This window comes from Chiloscyllium plagiosum, chromosome 26 (genome assembly GCF_004010195.1).
Source record: "Chiloscyllium plagiosum isolate BGI_BamShark_2017 chromosome 26, ASM401019v2, whole genome shotgun sequence".
In the NCBI taxonomy this organism is placed as follows: domain Eukaryota; kingdom Metazoa; phylum Chordata; class Chondrichthyes; order Orectolobiformes; family Hemiscylliidae; genus Chiloscyllium; species Chiloscyllium plagiosum.
In genome coordinates, this window is record NC_057735.1 from 49,184,402 (window position 1) to 49,199,494 (window position 15,093).

Sequence of the window (15,093 nt, forward strand, 5' to 3'; positions counted from 1 at the left end):
TACAATAGGTTATTGTCTCTGTAACAAGGTTTGCTTATTGCAATCATTGCAGAATCATAGTTTCAACAGTCTTTCAGTTCCAGCGCAGCCTTTGTTAATTTCCGCGTGGTCATTATCTGTTTCAGTGCCTGCACGGAAATCCATTGCTGTAGTAATGGGTGCTAATCGTTCTTCCCGAGAAGGCATGATTTGGAGATGCCGGTGTTGGACTGGGGTGTACCAAGTTAAAAATCACACACCAGGTTATAATCCAACAGGTTTAATTGGAAGTACACTAGCTTTCGGAGCAACAAAATCACTTGATGAAGGAGCCTCGCTCCGAAAGCTAGTGTACTTCCAATTAAACCTGTTGGATTATAACCTGGTGTTGTGATTTTTAACTTCCTGAGAAGGGCAGTTACTAGTGTCCTGGATGTTGGCTTTCTGTATTGAGTCTGCGTCAAGCTGTGTTGGCTGGACCCAGACACTTCAATGGGCAGTGTTCGTTACTCATGTATTCTCTTCCCCCAGCCACCTTAAACTAATCAAATTGGTTGAGTGCATCGTGCTGGCATTCTGGTGGCCCCAGGCAGTGTCTATTTCTGTTCTACTGTTTCTCTCCATATTGTGATCTGACGGCCATCTTGTGTGTCAAGTTGGTCAGCTGATGGCTGTGTGTGTATCACCCTGCCCTGTGCCATCTGTCCTCGTCCTCGTCCTCACTTTGGAGATCTCCTGCAGACCACCCAATTTACATGTTGAGGTAGGTCATCTCTAGGAGCTCCCCCTCCCGAGGGGTATCATGGAGGGCCAACTTCACTGGAGGGCTTGTCTGTGGTGACACTGCTGGTACAGTTCTTGTCAGAGCCTTACAGCAGAGCTTTAAACACCTGAGGCACCCACAGAATACCAGCATGAGTGCAATGAGGAGAACTGTCCTGTACCAAATAGGGTCCCCAAGATTTATCCAGCAAACCAGTTTAGCCAGCTGTCTGTAATTGTGGTTCCCTGTCAAACAGTCTATTGCTCTGATATGCTTGATGCTTCTGTAATGTTATAGGAGACATCAATATCATGGGTACTTTAATTGTCACCAATAATTGTACCCACTCCCCCTTGCTGAGCTGACTGATAATCTCCTGCGTAACGTGTCTGCTGTGTGCAGGGTCTGAGTTCAGCCAGCTGTGTATTAATTGCTTCCAGAGCTTTCATGGTACTGTTGCCAAGCAGAGTCAGGTCACACAAGATAATTTCGGTTGTTAGTGCTGACCACTCCTGCTGTGTGCCCCCCCCCCCCACCCCAGAGATAGAGATCCCAGAAATCCATATCCCAGTGATGACCCCAAAGTGATAGGGGCCTGCCAGTCAGCACAACTCCTGACTGATGGAGCGGGTCACTATCCTTCTCCGAGTATGTCCCCTGCTGGGGCATGGTACAGTTAGGGGTGCAATTGTCCCTACTGCGAACAGGTCTGGGGTGTCTGTTGCATAAGTCCCCTTAAATACTCATTGCCACTGAGTAATGGGCATTGTCCTGTCCTTGTGTTTGTCTGTCCACCCATGTCTCCCCTGATCCCCCTGAGCTGGTAATTATTGAATGGGTACATCCATGTGGCCGAGCTGACATGGGTGTCATTGCACTGACCACATAAACTGTCTGCTGGCTCTCACATTCAAGCATGTCTGCTCACTGCAGGTACAGGTAAACTGTCCCCTGGTGACTGTGCAGCACTGATAAGTGCACTGTGTCTGGGCGCATGAGTCGTTTTTGGGAACCAGAGCATAAACTCCTCCCCATCCCTGTCCTGTGAAACAGAGTGGGTAGTTACTGGGTTTTAAATGGGTCTTCCTTTCCCTAGGCTGGGGGGGGGGGGGGGGCCCCATGGGCTGGTGGTCCTGCCCAGCTTCACACACCTACCCTGGCGTCCCCGCTTGTATTTCCCTATCTGCCCCTTACACGGTGCTGCTGAGGTGTCTACTGTATACAGGTCACAAAGGGTCCACACTGGGGTGGCCACAAATGCGGCTCCCACTGATCGCACAGTTGGTAGCAGACAGCTCTGTTCCCATGCTGGCTTCGGTGGGTTTTATAGAAGAGATTACCCTCCAATTCGAACATGCTCCTGACAGCTGTGACATTTAAATACAATGATATACAGATAGGTATGTACATGTTACAGTTAAAATAGTTAACAGGTAAAGTCTTTGTTCCCGATGGGAGGTGCAGTCATGCCTTGTTCTATTTTTGGTATTCCCCCCGGGATGACCGTCTTGTCCGTCTTTGCTGCTTGCCCCTGGGGAATGGTCAATGACATTAGTTTGGTCACAGGAGAACCGACCGACTCCCACAGCTACCAAGACTACACCTCCTCCCACCCTGCCTCATGTAAAAACACCACCCCATATTCCCAATTCCTTCGTCTCTGCCGCACCTGCTCCCAGGAGGACCAGTTCCAATACCGTCACTATCCTTCTCAGAGTATGTCCCCTGCTGGGGCATGGTACAGTTAGGGGCGCAATTGTCCCTACTGCGAGCAGGTCTGGGGTGTCTGTCACATAAGTCCCCTTAAATACTCATTGCCACTGAGTAACAGGCATTGTCCTGTCCTTGTGTTTGTCTGTCCACCCATGTCTCCCCTGATCCCCCTGAGTCGTAATTATTGAATGGGTACATCCATGTGGCCGAGCTGACATGGATGTCGTTGCACTGACCACATAAACTGTCTGCTGGCTGTCACATTCAAGCATGCCTGCTCACTGCAGGTACAAGTAAACTGTCCCCCGGGGGCCGTGCAGCACGGATAAGTGCACTGTGTCTGGGCGCATGAGTCGTTTTTGGGAACCAGAGCATAAACTCATCCCCATCCTTGTCCTGTGAAACAGAGTGGATAGTTACTGGGTTTTAAATGGGTCTTCCTTTCTGTAGGCGGGGGGGCGCCCCCATGGGCTGGTGGTCCTGCCCAGCTTCACACACCTACCCTGGCGTCCCCGCTTGTATTTCCCTATCTGCCCCTTACACGGTGCTGCTGAGGTGTCTACTGTATGCAGGTCACAAAGGGTCCACACTGGGGTGGCCACAAATGGGGCTCCCACTGACCGCACAGTTGGTAGCAGACAGCTCTGTTCCCATGCTGGCTTCGGTGGGTTTTATAGAAGAGATTACCCTCCAATTCGAACATGCTCCTGACAGCTGTGACATTTAAATACAATGATATACAGATAGGTATGTACATGTTACAGTTAAAATAGTTAACAGGTAAAGTCTTTTGTTCCCGTTGGGAGGTGCAGTCATGCCTTGTTCTGTTTTTGGTACTTCTCCTTTCTCCCCACCCCCTCCCAGGATGACCGTCTTGTCCGTCTTTGTTTGCCCCTGGGGAATGGTCAATGACATTAGTTTGGTCACAGGAGTCTTTAAACAGTTTTAGTGGGGCCCAATGCTTCCATGTGCCTGTTCCTTTACTGTCCAGGTGTGCCCACTTATTACCATGTCGCATGGTCCATGCCATTTTGGGGCAGAGCCTGGTTTGTTGGGCAATGCTCGCACCAGGACGCAGCTTCCTGCTGCTGGGACCTTGGGGAAGATTCAGAGTTCCCCTGCCTTGTCCTTTTGTCCTGTTTATCAATTAGATTTCTGCATCCCTTTCCATTGGGCGCTTAATTCTTCGACAAAATTCGGCAGTGTATCGTTTAGTGGACCCACATCGGTGCCACCTGTGATTATTGTCTCTGACAATTACATTGCTCGCCCAGGGGTCATTAATTCAGATGGTGTTAGCCTGATTTGTGATGGCTCTTAATCTCATTAGTATAGCTGCCAGCACCTCAGCCCGTGTTCTGCCTGAAGCTTGCATTGCCTTAGCTAAAGTATTTTTGAGCGTTCTAATCTTTCTCTCCTCCATCCCTGAGCTTGGGCGGTGATTGGGGATGTGGAATTTTTGTTCAATGCCAAGCAATTGGCAGACTGCCTTCATGACCTTGCCTGTGAAATGTGTCCCTTGGCCTGAGTCAGTCTGGAGAGGTACCCCCCCCCCCCACTCTCCCCCCACCCACCCCACCTAGGGATTACCTCCTGCTAATATTCTGGCTGCAGTGGTCACAGTGCAGCTTTTGGTTGGGAATTGGTCTATGATGACCAGGGGAAGGTGGTAGTGGCCTGTAAAATCCATCTCAAGGTGTTCCCAGGGTCTCCTAGGTCTGGGCTGGTGTCCCATCCTAACTTTTATGGGTCTCCCTGGGTTACGTTGTGCACAAACCATGCATCTGCAGCAGTACGTGGCCACTTCTCTTCCTGTTCCCTTCCACCACCCCCCTCTCCCTCCGCTTGCTATCGTGGCCCCTCTACCTGGATGGGAGAGCCCATGGTGTAGTTTGAGCAATGTGTTCTGTGTACACACTGGTGCTACCACCCTGTCTGCTCACCTCCAGACACCATCCTCCCCTTTGCCTCCTGCAGTTTCCACGTTCTTTCTCTTCCTGCTGGGTGTCTTCCTGCAGCTGCTGAATTTGGATAGCGTCTTTCGCTAATTCAGTAGTTGCCATTGCAGTCTTGTTAATGGTTTCTTGTTCTAGAGCTTTCTGAGCAGCTCGGCCTGCTGCCTGGTTTCCTTTGAATTGTCACCAACCTGGACGGTCTTTTGCTGGCCCTTTTTGATCGGCCTTTATTTTTATTACTGCAGCCTCTTGGCTGTTCACTGGCACACAATAGTGCTGGAATTCTTAATTGGTGCCTGATAGGGGCTCCCCCTGTGGTGGTGAACCCTTTTACCCCATGCCACCATGAAGTGATGGACTACACTGAAGGCATATTGACTGTCTGTGTAATAGATTCAGTTTTATTTCCTTTTGCTAGTTCTAGTTTTGGTGAGTGCAGTTCAGTTGCCTGTGGGACTGACTTCCATCAATCCTTCCGGACAGAAGTTAGCAACAGTTATCATTTGCCACAGCCCATCCTGTTTGGGGTGACCCTGCTACATATTTTCGTGACCCATCCACCAAGAGGGTCTCCTCGGCTGTGTCTAGGGGGTATCTTTTTACTTGGCCCCTACCCTCATCCCCATCTATATCCCCACAGCTGTGGTTTCCTGTGTCTAAATTCCCTAAGCTGGGTTTTCTCCCGTATCCCTGACTATTACCATGGACTGACTTGGGGTTAAAAGAACTGCCTCCCACTTTGCCCTTCTCATACTGGAGCTGGCCCTCAGTTTCCATGTGTTTAGCGTCTCTACCAGGGTGTGTTTAGTGTGGAGGATGACGTTCCCTGTCATTACTATGGGCTCACTAACCCTAACAGCCCAAGCAGCACAGTCTAAGGCTGCTACATACCTGGGTAACCCAGTGACACTGGCCCTTCTGTCGTTTAATACCCTATAGGCCTTCTCCTGCTACCATGGTCTTGTATGATCACTGTGGGGTAAAACCCCTCCCTCATTATTACAGTGGATGTGGAAATCCTTGCTGGGATCTGGCAGCCCTAGCCCAGGGACCGATATGAGTCGAGTTCTAAGCTGACTATTCTTCCTCCTGTTCTGGCCCCCAGGTTACAGGTTCCAAGGCGGGCTTGCCTCCTTTAGTCTCTGGATTGGTTCAGCCAATTTTGCGAACTCTGATATAAAGTTTCTGCTGTAGTTGAATAGCCCCGTGACCTTTCTGAGCCCCCCTGACTGTGGCAGGTCGTGGCATCAGTTGGATTGCTGCCTTGCGGTCGTTGGGCATTTCCCTGGGAGAGAAGGTGTCCCAGGTATAAGTCTTGTGTTTTGCCAAATTGTACCTTTGTGGGGCTGACCTTTAACCCTGTGGTTGCCAATGCTTGAAATACTAGCCCTAAAGCTTCCTGGTGTCCTGACCTGGACTTTGAGGCAATTAGGATATCACCTACATATTGGAGAGTAGTGCTACCCTCCGGTAAATCTACTCTCTTTCGGATGTTGCTCCTCACCCTGTGGGGGAAAAACATTGGGGCTGTTGTGGAAGGCGAGTCCACATGTACTGTCTGCCCCTTACTGTGAAAGCAAATTCGTTCTGGGACTCTGGGTGTAATGGAATAGACCAGAAGCCATTGGCTATGTCTAAAACAGCACAAACCTTGTGCTCAGGCCATGCCATTTAAAATGGTGGCTACAATGGGATGCAATTTGGGGCTGAGCTTATTTAGTCCTGTATAATCAATGGTGAGCCTGTAGCTCCCATCAGGCTTTATTACTGGCACGGTTGGGGAATTAAATTAGGGCAGCACGGTGGCACAGTGGTTAGCACTGCTGCCTCACCGCGCCAGAGACCTGGGTTCAATTCCCACCTCAGGCGACTGACTGTGTGGAGTTTGCACATTCTCCCCGTGTCTGCGTGGGTTTCCTCCGGGTGCTCCGGTTTCCTCCCACAGTCACAAAGATGTGCGGGTCAGGTGAATTGGCCATGCTAAATTGCCCGTAGTGTTAGGTTAAAGGGGTAAATGTAGGGGTATGGGTGGGTTGCGCTTCGGCGGGTTGGTGTGGACTTGTTGGGCCGAAGGGCCTGTTTCCACACTGTAAGTAATCTAATCTAAATCTAATCTAATCTAATCTAAATTGTACTTGTGGTTCTCTCAGGATTCCCTGTTTCACTCGTCCTTTCACTATCTCATTCTGCTTGGGGTTTTATTGGGTATTGCTGGTGGGGCTTGCGCTCCAGTCCGGGAACCCTTATGGGGTCTATGTTAACTAGACCTGTATCTAACATTTTGTTTCTGCCCATTTTCAGGGGACAGAGGTGCAGATGGCTCCAAATCTCTTCCACCGCCCCCCTCCACCTCCTTTTCGAGTTTCCAGTCCCGACTGGGGACTGTTGCCACTTTAATAGTTTCAAGGTGTCTTGTAAGTTTCCCCAATCTGTGTTCCGACCGTCCTGTCTGGGCCAAATCAATTTCCCTTTTGCACAATCGATTAGAGCATTAAATTCTTTCATGAGGTCATTGCCAAATATGGTGCCCTCGTTATTTTTGGCATACATAGAATCTCATGGGGGTGTGTATGTTGTTTATTTCTACGAGGCTAGTTTCACTGAGGTAAGCTGGTGTTTTATCCTCTCCTACCTCAGTAAAATGAATCATTTAGTTTGTGTGGGGTAAGGGTAGGTTTGAGATGGATACAGCAGCTGCTCTGTCCACTGGCATCTTTCATCTCCTCCCTCCTATTACTGTGGGTATGTAAATTCTCCTCTCTCCTTTACCCTCATGGGGGCAGCTGGTTATCAGCTCTGCTGACCTCTGGACTCCCACAGTTCCTCGGTATTCCGGGTGGTGTTTAGGGGTACCCCAAGCTTTTCCAGCACGCTGCTTCTGTGTCCTGTTCTTTTGCAGTGGCTGCATTATTTTACATTGTTCCCTGGTCTATCTCCTGTTTTACTATGGGCTGACAGGGTATCATGGTTACTCAGCCTCCACGCTCCCTATCTTGGTAACGTGTGCTCCACTGAGGTTTAGCTCTTGGTCAGTGATCAGCTCCTCTTCTTCACAATGGAAGTTACAAGTACAGATAGCACCCAACATTTAACCTGAACTCTGCGTTGTTTACCCTTAGAGTCCAATGTTACCTGACTTTGTCACTTTTGCTTCACAGCTCCTGTTGCCCTTGGCACCCCAATTCCTACTTCAAATCCCAATCTTCACATGGTAGGGGCTACCCATCTTAATACCTGGTCTAGGGCAGGGATTTTTGAGACAGGCAGTACCTTTGTCCTCTGGCTGCTTCAGCACAAGCGGCAGATTCTTACAGCGGTTAATACAGTTAAATGTTTTCTCCGCAGGCATGCACTTATAAACGATTTAACTCCATACTGTAGCAAATCAGACTTTACAATCAATATAGCTTTTAAACTGTATCCTTGGCCTGGTCTGACTCTTCCCGTTTGCAGGTACAAATTGGTTCCTAACCTGGCCCCCTGATCATGGTCTTTGACCAGGGCACCTGTAACACTGCGCCAACTGTTGTGGGGGAGACTCACCAGCCTGAGTCAGAATCGGGGTTCAATGACAGTTTATTATATAAGGAAATACCGGAGCTCTGGGGAGAGAAAGACATGAACAGTACAATGGACAGCTGCGAGTCTTCTGGATCAGTGGTGCTGGAAGAGCACAGCAGTTCAGGCATGCCTGTCCTCGGATTTTGTCTGTCCTCGGATGCTGCCTGAACTGCTGTGCTCTTCCAGCACCACTGATCCAGAATCTGGTTTCCAGCATCTGCAGTCATTGTTTTTACCTAGCTGCAGGTCTTCTCTCAACCCTGAGCACATGTCAAACTTTTACACCTCTAGGTCAGTGATGGGATTATTGTCTTTGTAATATGGTTAGTTTATGGCAATCATTGCAGAATCGTTGACAGTTTCGATACAGTCTTTGTCAGTTCCAGTGAGGCCTTTGTTAATTTCCACTTGGTCATTGTCAGTTTCAGTGTAGATGTTGTCAGTTTCAATGTCTGCATGGAAGTCCATTACTGAAATAATGGGTGCTAAATGCTCTTCCTGAGAAGGACAATTACTGCAGCCCTGGCTGTTAGCACTTTGTTTTGAGTCTGTATCAAGCTGTTAACACTTCTATTAAAAGTGTTGGCTGGACCCAGACACTTCAGCAAGCAGTGTTCATTACTCAAATGTATTCTCTCCCCCATCCACCTTAATCTAATCAGGTAGGTTGTGGGTGCATTGTGCTGCCATTCTGGTGGCCTCAGGCAGTGTCTGTATCTGCTCTGCTCTTTCTCTCCATATCGTGATCTGGCGGCCATCTTATGTGTCAAGTTGGCCTGTTGATGGCTCAGCAGCCATCTTGTGTGTCTGTGTGCCTAGTGTCACCCTACCCCATGCCATCTCCCTCTTCAAAACTTTTTGTTTTTGAAGAATATAGCCATTCAATGAAGGAATGTATGAAGGATTTTAACAGATTATATAAAACATTGATGATATTTAATTTGGGAACTCCTGGGTTGGTATTTATATTATTGGATCATAAGATTATAAGACGTAGGAAGTTGGCTGTTCAGCACATTGAACCCACTTTACCATTCAGTGAGATCATGGCTGGTCTGATAATCCACAACTCCATGTTCCTGCCTTTTACCCATATCTTTGTAAGCCCCTCCAGCCCCCTTGGAGATAGCTGTTCCCATCTCATACTGGTCTGCTGAGCATCTCGCTTTTAATCATTTCTCCATTGGCTCTCATGCTGTCATCTGACTGGGTTCTAAGCTCTGGAATTCTCTTGCTAAACTACTCCATTGTTTGCCTTAGAGCCTACCTCTTTGTCCAAGCATGTACTCATCCGAGCTAATGTCCACTTCTGTGATCAAACATCATATTTTGTTGAGAATTATCATGTGACTCTCTCTGTACATTAATGCACATCATTGTGAGTTCATCCTCATTCCTGGACAAAACGTTCTTCCTTTTTTTCCAGTGAAACCTTCTCCTTTGTCCTGACTAACATTCATGGCAGCAGGAAGTTTGGATATTGCCGACGCCTCTTGGTAAGGTCCAGTTCAGGTTTGCTCCATTCTCTCTCCACCACCCAGCTCCCTCTCTTTGGCCAAGGCTGATGGTATTTACGATGTTTCTCATTGGGCTTCAAAAGGCAGGGTGTTTGAAGCATTTTGGGATATCTTCATCAATATCCTTACATAGATAAGGTTCTGTCTAAACTAGTTAAATGATGACCATGTTGATTGTCAGAATAACTCATTGACAAATGGTTTTTTTGGGAAGCAAACTGCCATCCTTACCTAGTCTGGCCTACATGTGACTCCAGACCCACAGCTACGTGGTTGACTCTTAATTACCCAATGGGCAATAAATACTGCCCTGGCCAGTGACACCCTCATCCCATGAATGAATAGGTTTTTAAACTACAAAGCCATGGTCTGAATGTTGGGAATGTCGACTCCAATCCAGGATTTTCCCAACTCCAGACCATTCCAGACCAGGCTGGCTGCGTGGGACGGTTGGTCATGTGGTCTTGAAGATCTAGACCCCCTCCAAAGGGGCCTGTTGGTTTGAGATTGGTCAAAAGAATCCCTAGAGGTATGGTCTTTTTAAAGCAAAGTTACCAGTTTAATAAATTAAGGCAGCCTGGCGCAGATTTGTCCAGCAACATGGAGGTTAAAGGCTTCTGTGTTCCGTGAGAAATGGTGCAATGACATTCAAAAATTACACATTATTTATATGTTTTTTTAAATGATAGTACAGCCTTAATTACAAGAAAAGACCAATCACATATAATAAGGTGTCATGGTTTACAGCAGGTTAATCCAATGATATTCCCTGGGAAAGGGAATTTACATAGATCACCATCCCATGTGAGCAGACAAGGTTAGTTTGAATACCAAATCTCACCGTCTTATGATTCATATGATGAAAAATCCATTGTTCTCTCTTATCTCTAAATACAACCAACTTAGCAAAGCATTGGTTTAAATTCACACAGTCAGATCATTACTTACAGCCATTCTGTTGTGTTATTTTAAATTTAAAAAGCCATTTTGTGGTTAATAAAAATCTACAGATGCTGGTTGCTTCTGACAACAGCCTAAATTCAAATTTTAGATCCTCAGTCTCATCCAGGGCATTGGTTTATCCAACTCTTAAAGGAACCCAGCTCTTAAAACATTGGCGCTTCTTACACACACTGCAGCACTATAGAGCTGACAGCTGAAACGTGAAGTGCTTGCAGTGGGCTTCCTGGTGCAGGGTGAAAGAAACTCCTCCATCCTATTAAGAAATTGTACTGGACTGTGTGGATAATCATCCTCCCATATTAAGATGTAGTTCTTCAGGTGGATTGTAAAATTGTATCCAAATTTCAAATAAATTGTCATGTTATAGCTAACATTAATTATCATACATTCTATGATATCTTTCTCATTATTATAATATAATCGGGAGTTAAATCATACATTAAATGTAATCAAGAATGAAAAGTGTTGTGGTCTCAGATTTAATCCTCAAGAGCCTTTAAAAGCATTGCAGAATTCTAAGATTAAATGTGATGATATCTGCTAGCCTGTGGGTAAAATTTACCCTGAGATAATTCTGCAAGTTTTTAGACATCAAAGGGAGAGGACATTTCATTATTAGGACGCAGTTAATCGCTGGTTATCCTGACTGACCTCTCTGTGATTTGAAACTTCTCTGATTGGATAGGTAAGGCTAACAGTAGGTTTAACTGGAGAGGTTTACACTGCTGTGGGGTGAAGGATGTAAGGTTACTGGAATCATTAACACCGACCCTCTGACAGTGCGGCGCTCCCTCTGACAGTGCGGCGTTCCCTCGGCACTGCCCCTCTGACATTGCGGCGCTCCCTCTGACAGTGCGGCGCTCCCTCGGCACTGCCCCTCTGACAGTGCGGCGCTCCCTCGGCACTGCCCCTCTGACAGTGCGGTGCTCCCTCTGACAGTGCGGCGCTCCCTCGGGAGAGGAGAACCAGCTTGAGATGACCCTGTCCCTAATCATGGCTGCACTAATGATTCTGGAAGTCCAGGGTGATTGTTGTTCTGGGGGGAGACCATGGTGTTAGTTGATTTGGCCCAGCTGCTCGGTTTGTGTTGGTGCTGCCCTGGTCACTGTGTATGGGGGACCAGATCAGGTAGAGGTGAGGCAAGGTTCACCTGGGCAGATGAACGGACCATGTTGAAAGTTGTGACCCTGGTTAACTGAGTGCCTCTCCCTGTTTACAGCCACGTGGAGGTGGGCCAAGACTCCCAGAGGTTTTCTGCATCATCAGCTGCCTGGGCTGTTTCGGTCTGTTCTCAAAGGTATGCAACTTCAACCTGCTTGGCACTAACCCACTCTGGACCAGGATTCTGTGGAGTCTGGGTGGCTCTATAAAAGGGCAGGTGGAGTCTGGAAGTGAAGGTCCCATCCCCATTGTTAGTGGATCCCTACAGGAAACTGGAGAGAACACAAATCTGGCGAGGGTTTGGGGATCTGCCAGGCGTTTGAACTTGGTGTAGGGTTTTAACAGATCCCAAATTCACTGCTCCACAAGTTTAAGCTGCAGTGTTGAAGCCACAGATTCCTAGTGATGCGTGTTTTCTCTGGGGGCTTGTTAGAAAATCTGTGCCCTTTTATAAAATTAACATTTTAAACCCTGAAGCTGTCCTTCCAATACAGTGGTGGCAATTTGCACAGGAGAGGGAGTGAATATTGGCTGTTAGCGAGGAAGGGAGTGTTTGTTGACAGCTGAAAAATGTGTTGCTGGAAAAGCGCAGCAAGTCAGGCAGCATCCAAGGAGCAGGAGAATCGACATTTCCTGAAGAAGGGCTTATGCCCGAAACGTCGATTCTCCTGTTCCTTGGATGCTGCCTGACCTGCTGCGCTTTTCCAGCAACACATTTTTCAGCTCGGATCTCCCGCATCTGCAGTCCTCACTTTCTCCTAGTGTTTGTTGACACCCTACCTCAGCGACGTTCCTTATTTTGGGATATCCAGGTGGGAGAGGGGACAGTTTCCCAGGCTGACTGGGTGAAAAATGTTGAGCAAAGGCAGGAAGCAGACTTCTGTCCAAAAATAGTGGTTAGTGGAGCTACCCCTCAGCACCAGGGACCCGGGTTCGATTCCAGCCTCAGGTGACTGTCTGTGGAGTTTCCTCCCACAGTCCAAAGATGTGCAGGTTAGGTGGATTGGCCAGGCTAAATAGCTCATAGTGTTCAGCAATGTACCAGATAAATGAATTAGCCATGGGAAATACAGGGATAGGGTAGAGAGCTGGGTCTGGGTGGGATGCTCTTCGGAGGGTCAGTGCAGACTCAATGGGCGAAATGGCCTGCTTCCACAGTGTCAGGACTCTCAGACTGATTTTAGTACCCAATATCTCCTTCAAAGAAAAGACACTGGTGAAGAAATCACCTGACCATCAACAAACAAGAACCAGTCTGAACTAAAATTAACATTTTCATCAAAAGCCTGAAACCAGTCAGGGGTGAAGAAATGCAGATCTCCAGTTTGATTGATATATTTTTGCTAAGTTAAATGTTAGAAATGAAAGGTATTACCCTAAGCCCACAGGAGCACATGAATGAAGTGTGCTTCAAGGAACTAATGTCAAAGCAGCAAGGAGGGTGGATCTATAACTAGAATAAAGAGGATTCTCTCTGCTCTCTATCTCTCAATTCCTCTGTTTCTCTTTCTTTCTGTGTCTCTATTTTTCTTGCTTGTTGTTTCTTTCACTCGCCCTCCCTGTTTTTCTCTCTCTCTCGGTCCGTTTCTCTCTCTGATGTCTCTCTCTCTCTCTCCCCTTCCTGTTTCTCTCTCTCCCTCCCTGTTTCTCTCCCTCTCTCCCTCCCTATTTCCCTCTCCCTCTCCTCCTCACTATTTTTCTCTCTCTCAGTCTCCCTGTTTCTTTCTGCTTCGCCGCTTGCGAAGATCTTTGCAACCTCGCTCTCTACCGGAGTCATACCTGAGGACTGGAGGGAGGAAAATGCAATTCCTCTCTTCAAGAAAGGAAATAGGGAAATCCCTGGCAATTACAGACCAGTAAGTCTCACATCTGTCGTCTGTAAGGTATTAGAAAGATTCCGAGGGATAGGATTTATGACGATCTGGAAGAGCATAGTTTGATTAAATACAGTCAATACGGCTTTGTGAGGGGCAGGTCAAAGTTGAAACTTTATTGCTGGAACAGCACAGCAGGTCAGGCAGCATCCAGGGAACAGGAGATTCGATGTTTCGGGCACAGGCCCTTCTTCAGGAATATCAGGAGATTCGAAGTTTCGGCCGCAGGCCCGTCTTCAGGATGAAGGGCCTGTGCCCGCAACGTCGAATCTCCTGTTCCCTGGGTGCTGCCTGGCCTGCTGTGCTGTTCCAGCAATAAAGTTTCAACTTTGATCTCCAGCATCTGCAGACCTCACTTTCTCCTCGAAGATTTCAACCTACTGCGAATCCTCTTACAAGGATGCCTTCCTTGAAGAAGCTCTCTGCCTCTCTGCTCATTCCTGAAGAAGGGCCTGTGCCCGAAACGTCGAATCTCCTGTTCCCTGGATGCTGCCTGACCTGCTGTGCTGTTCCAGCAATAAAGTTTCAACTTTCTCGCTCCCTCCCTCCCTTGACCCCCCTCCCATCTGCCCTCACCCTCTCCCACCTGCCTGCCTTCGCTCCCTCGCTCCCACCCTCTCTGCATTCTATGCATTCTCTCTCTCTCTCTCTCTCATTTTATCTGTTTCTCTCCCTTTTGTTCTTTCTTTCTCTCATGCTCTCTATCCTTCCTGAGGAAGCAGAGAGAAAGCTCAGTGACAGAACAAGTTGGAAAGCCACCTGAGAACTGAAAGTATTCTGCAATATCCACAGCGTCACTGCTCCGTATGTCCCGAACCAACCCTGATGTAGGGTTTACAAACTAATATTTCACAACACCCTCAGGACTTTAAAGTGTGTTTCCAAAATTTTTTTGGAGTGAAAGTTGTCCCTTTATTTACTGTGTCTGTCTGTTTGTGTGTGTGTGTGTATGCGTGCATGCCTGTGTGTCTGTATCTGTGTCTGTGTGTGTGTGTGTGCGTGCCTCTGTCTGAGTGCCTGTGCGTGTGTCTGTACATGTGCATGTGTCTGTGTGCATGCCTGTGTCTGTGTGCGCGCACGCGCGGCTGTGTGTGTGTGTGTGTACATGTGCATGTGTGCGCCTGTACCTGTGTGTGCGCGCGCGTGCCTGTGTGTGTCTGTACATGTGCACGTGTGTGTATGTTTCATATTGTACTTTGATTACTTGCGAGGGGGAGGTGGGGTGGGGGAGTGGGTTACTTGAACCTCGAGAAAAATAATAAAATTTCTTTTCCTTTCACTTGAGAAAATCTTGTAATTAGCTCCTTGTCTTTTCTGTAAACTGGAAGCAGAGACTGGGAACAGAAGGAGGCCATTCAGCCTTGGGAGCCTGTTCCACCATTCAAAACAATCACAACCAATCCTGCACCTCAATGCCTTTGCAATTTTATTGATCGCTTTGAGTAAATCTGTATTTCAGTTTTTATTCACTTGTGGGCCATGGGCATTGCTGGCTGGGCTAACAGTTACTGCTCGTCCTTAATTACCCTGGAGAAGGTGGTGGTGAGCTACCTTGACCCACTGCAGTCCGTGAGGTGGGGATGCGAGGGGGAGGTGGGGTAGGGGGT

At 47.8% G+C, this 15,093-nt stretch overlaps 1 protein-coding gene across 3 annotated transcripts in view; it reads left to right on the plus strand.

The window, feature by feature from the left end:
* The window catches only part of LOC122563335 (DENN domain-containing protein 2D-like), an 86,798-nt gene that overhangs the window by 49,172 nt on the left and 22,533 nt on the right, over positions 1–15,093 (plus strand). For all 3 annotated transcript variants that reach the window (XM_043717078.1, XM_043717079.1, XM_043717077.1), the window contains 2 exons: positions 9,398–9,467; positions 11,671–11,748. In XM_043717078.1, the coding sequence (XP_043573013.1) occupies positions 9,398–9,467; positions 11,671–11,748 (148 nt within the window). The remainder of the gene's footprint in view (positions 1–9,397; positions 9,468–11,670; positions 11,749–15,093) is intronic.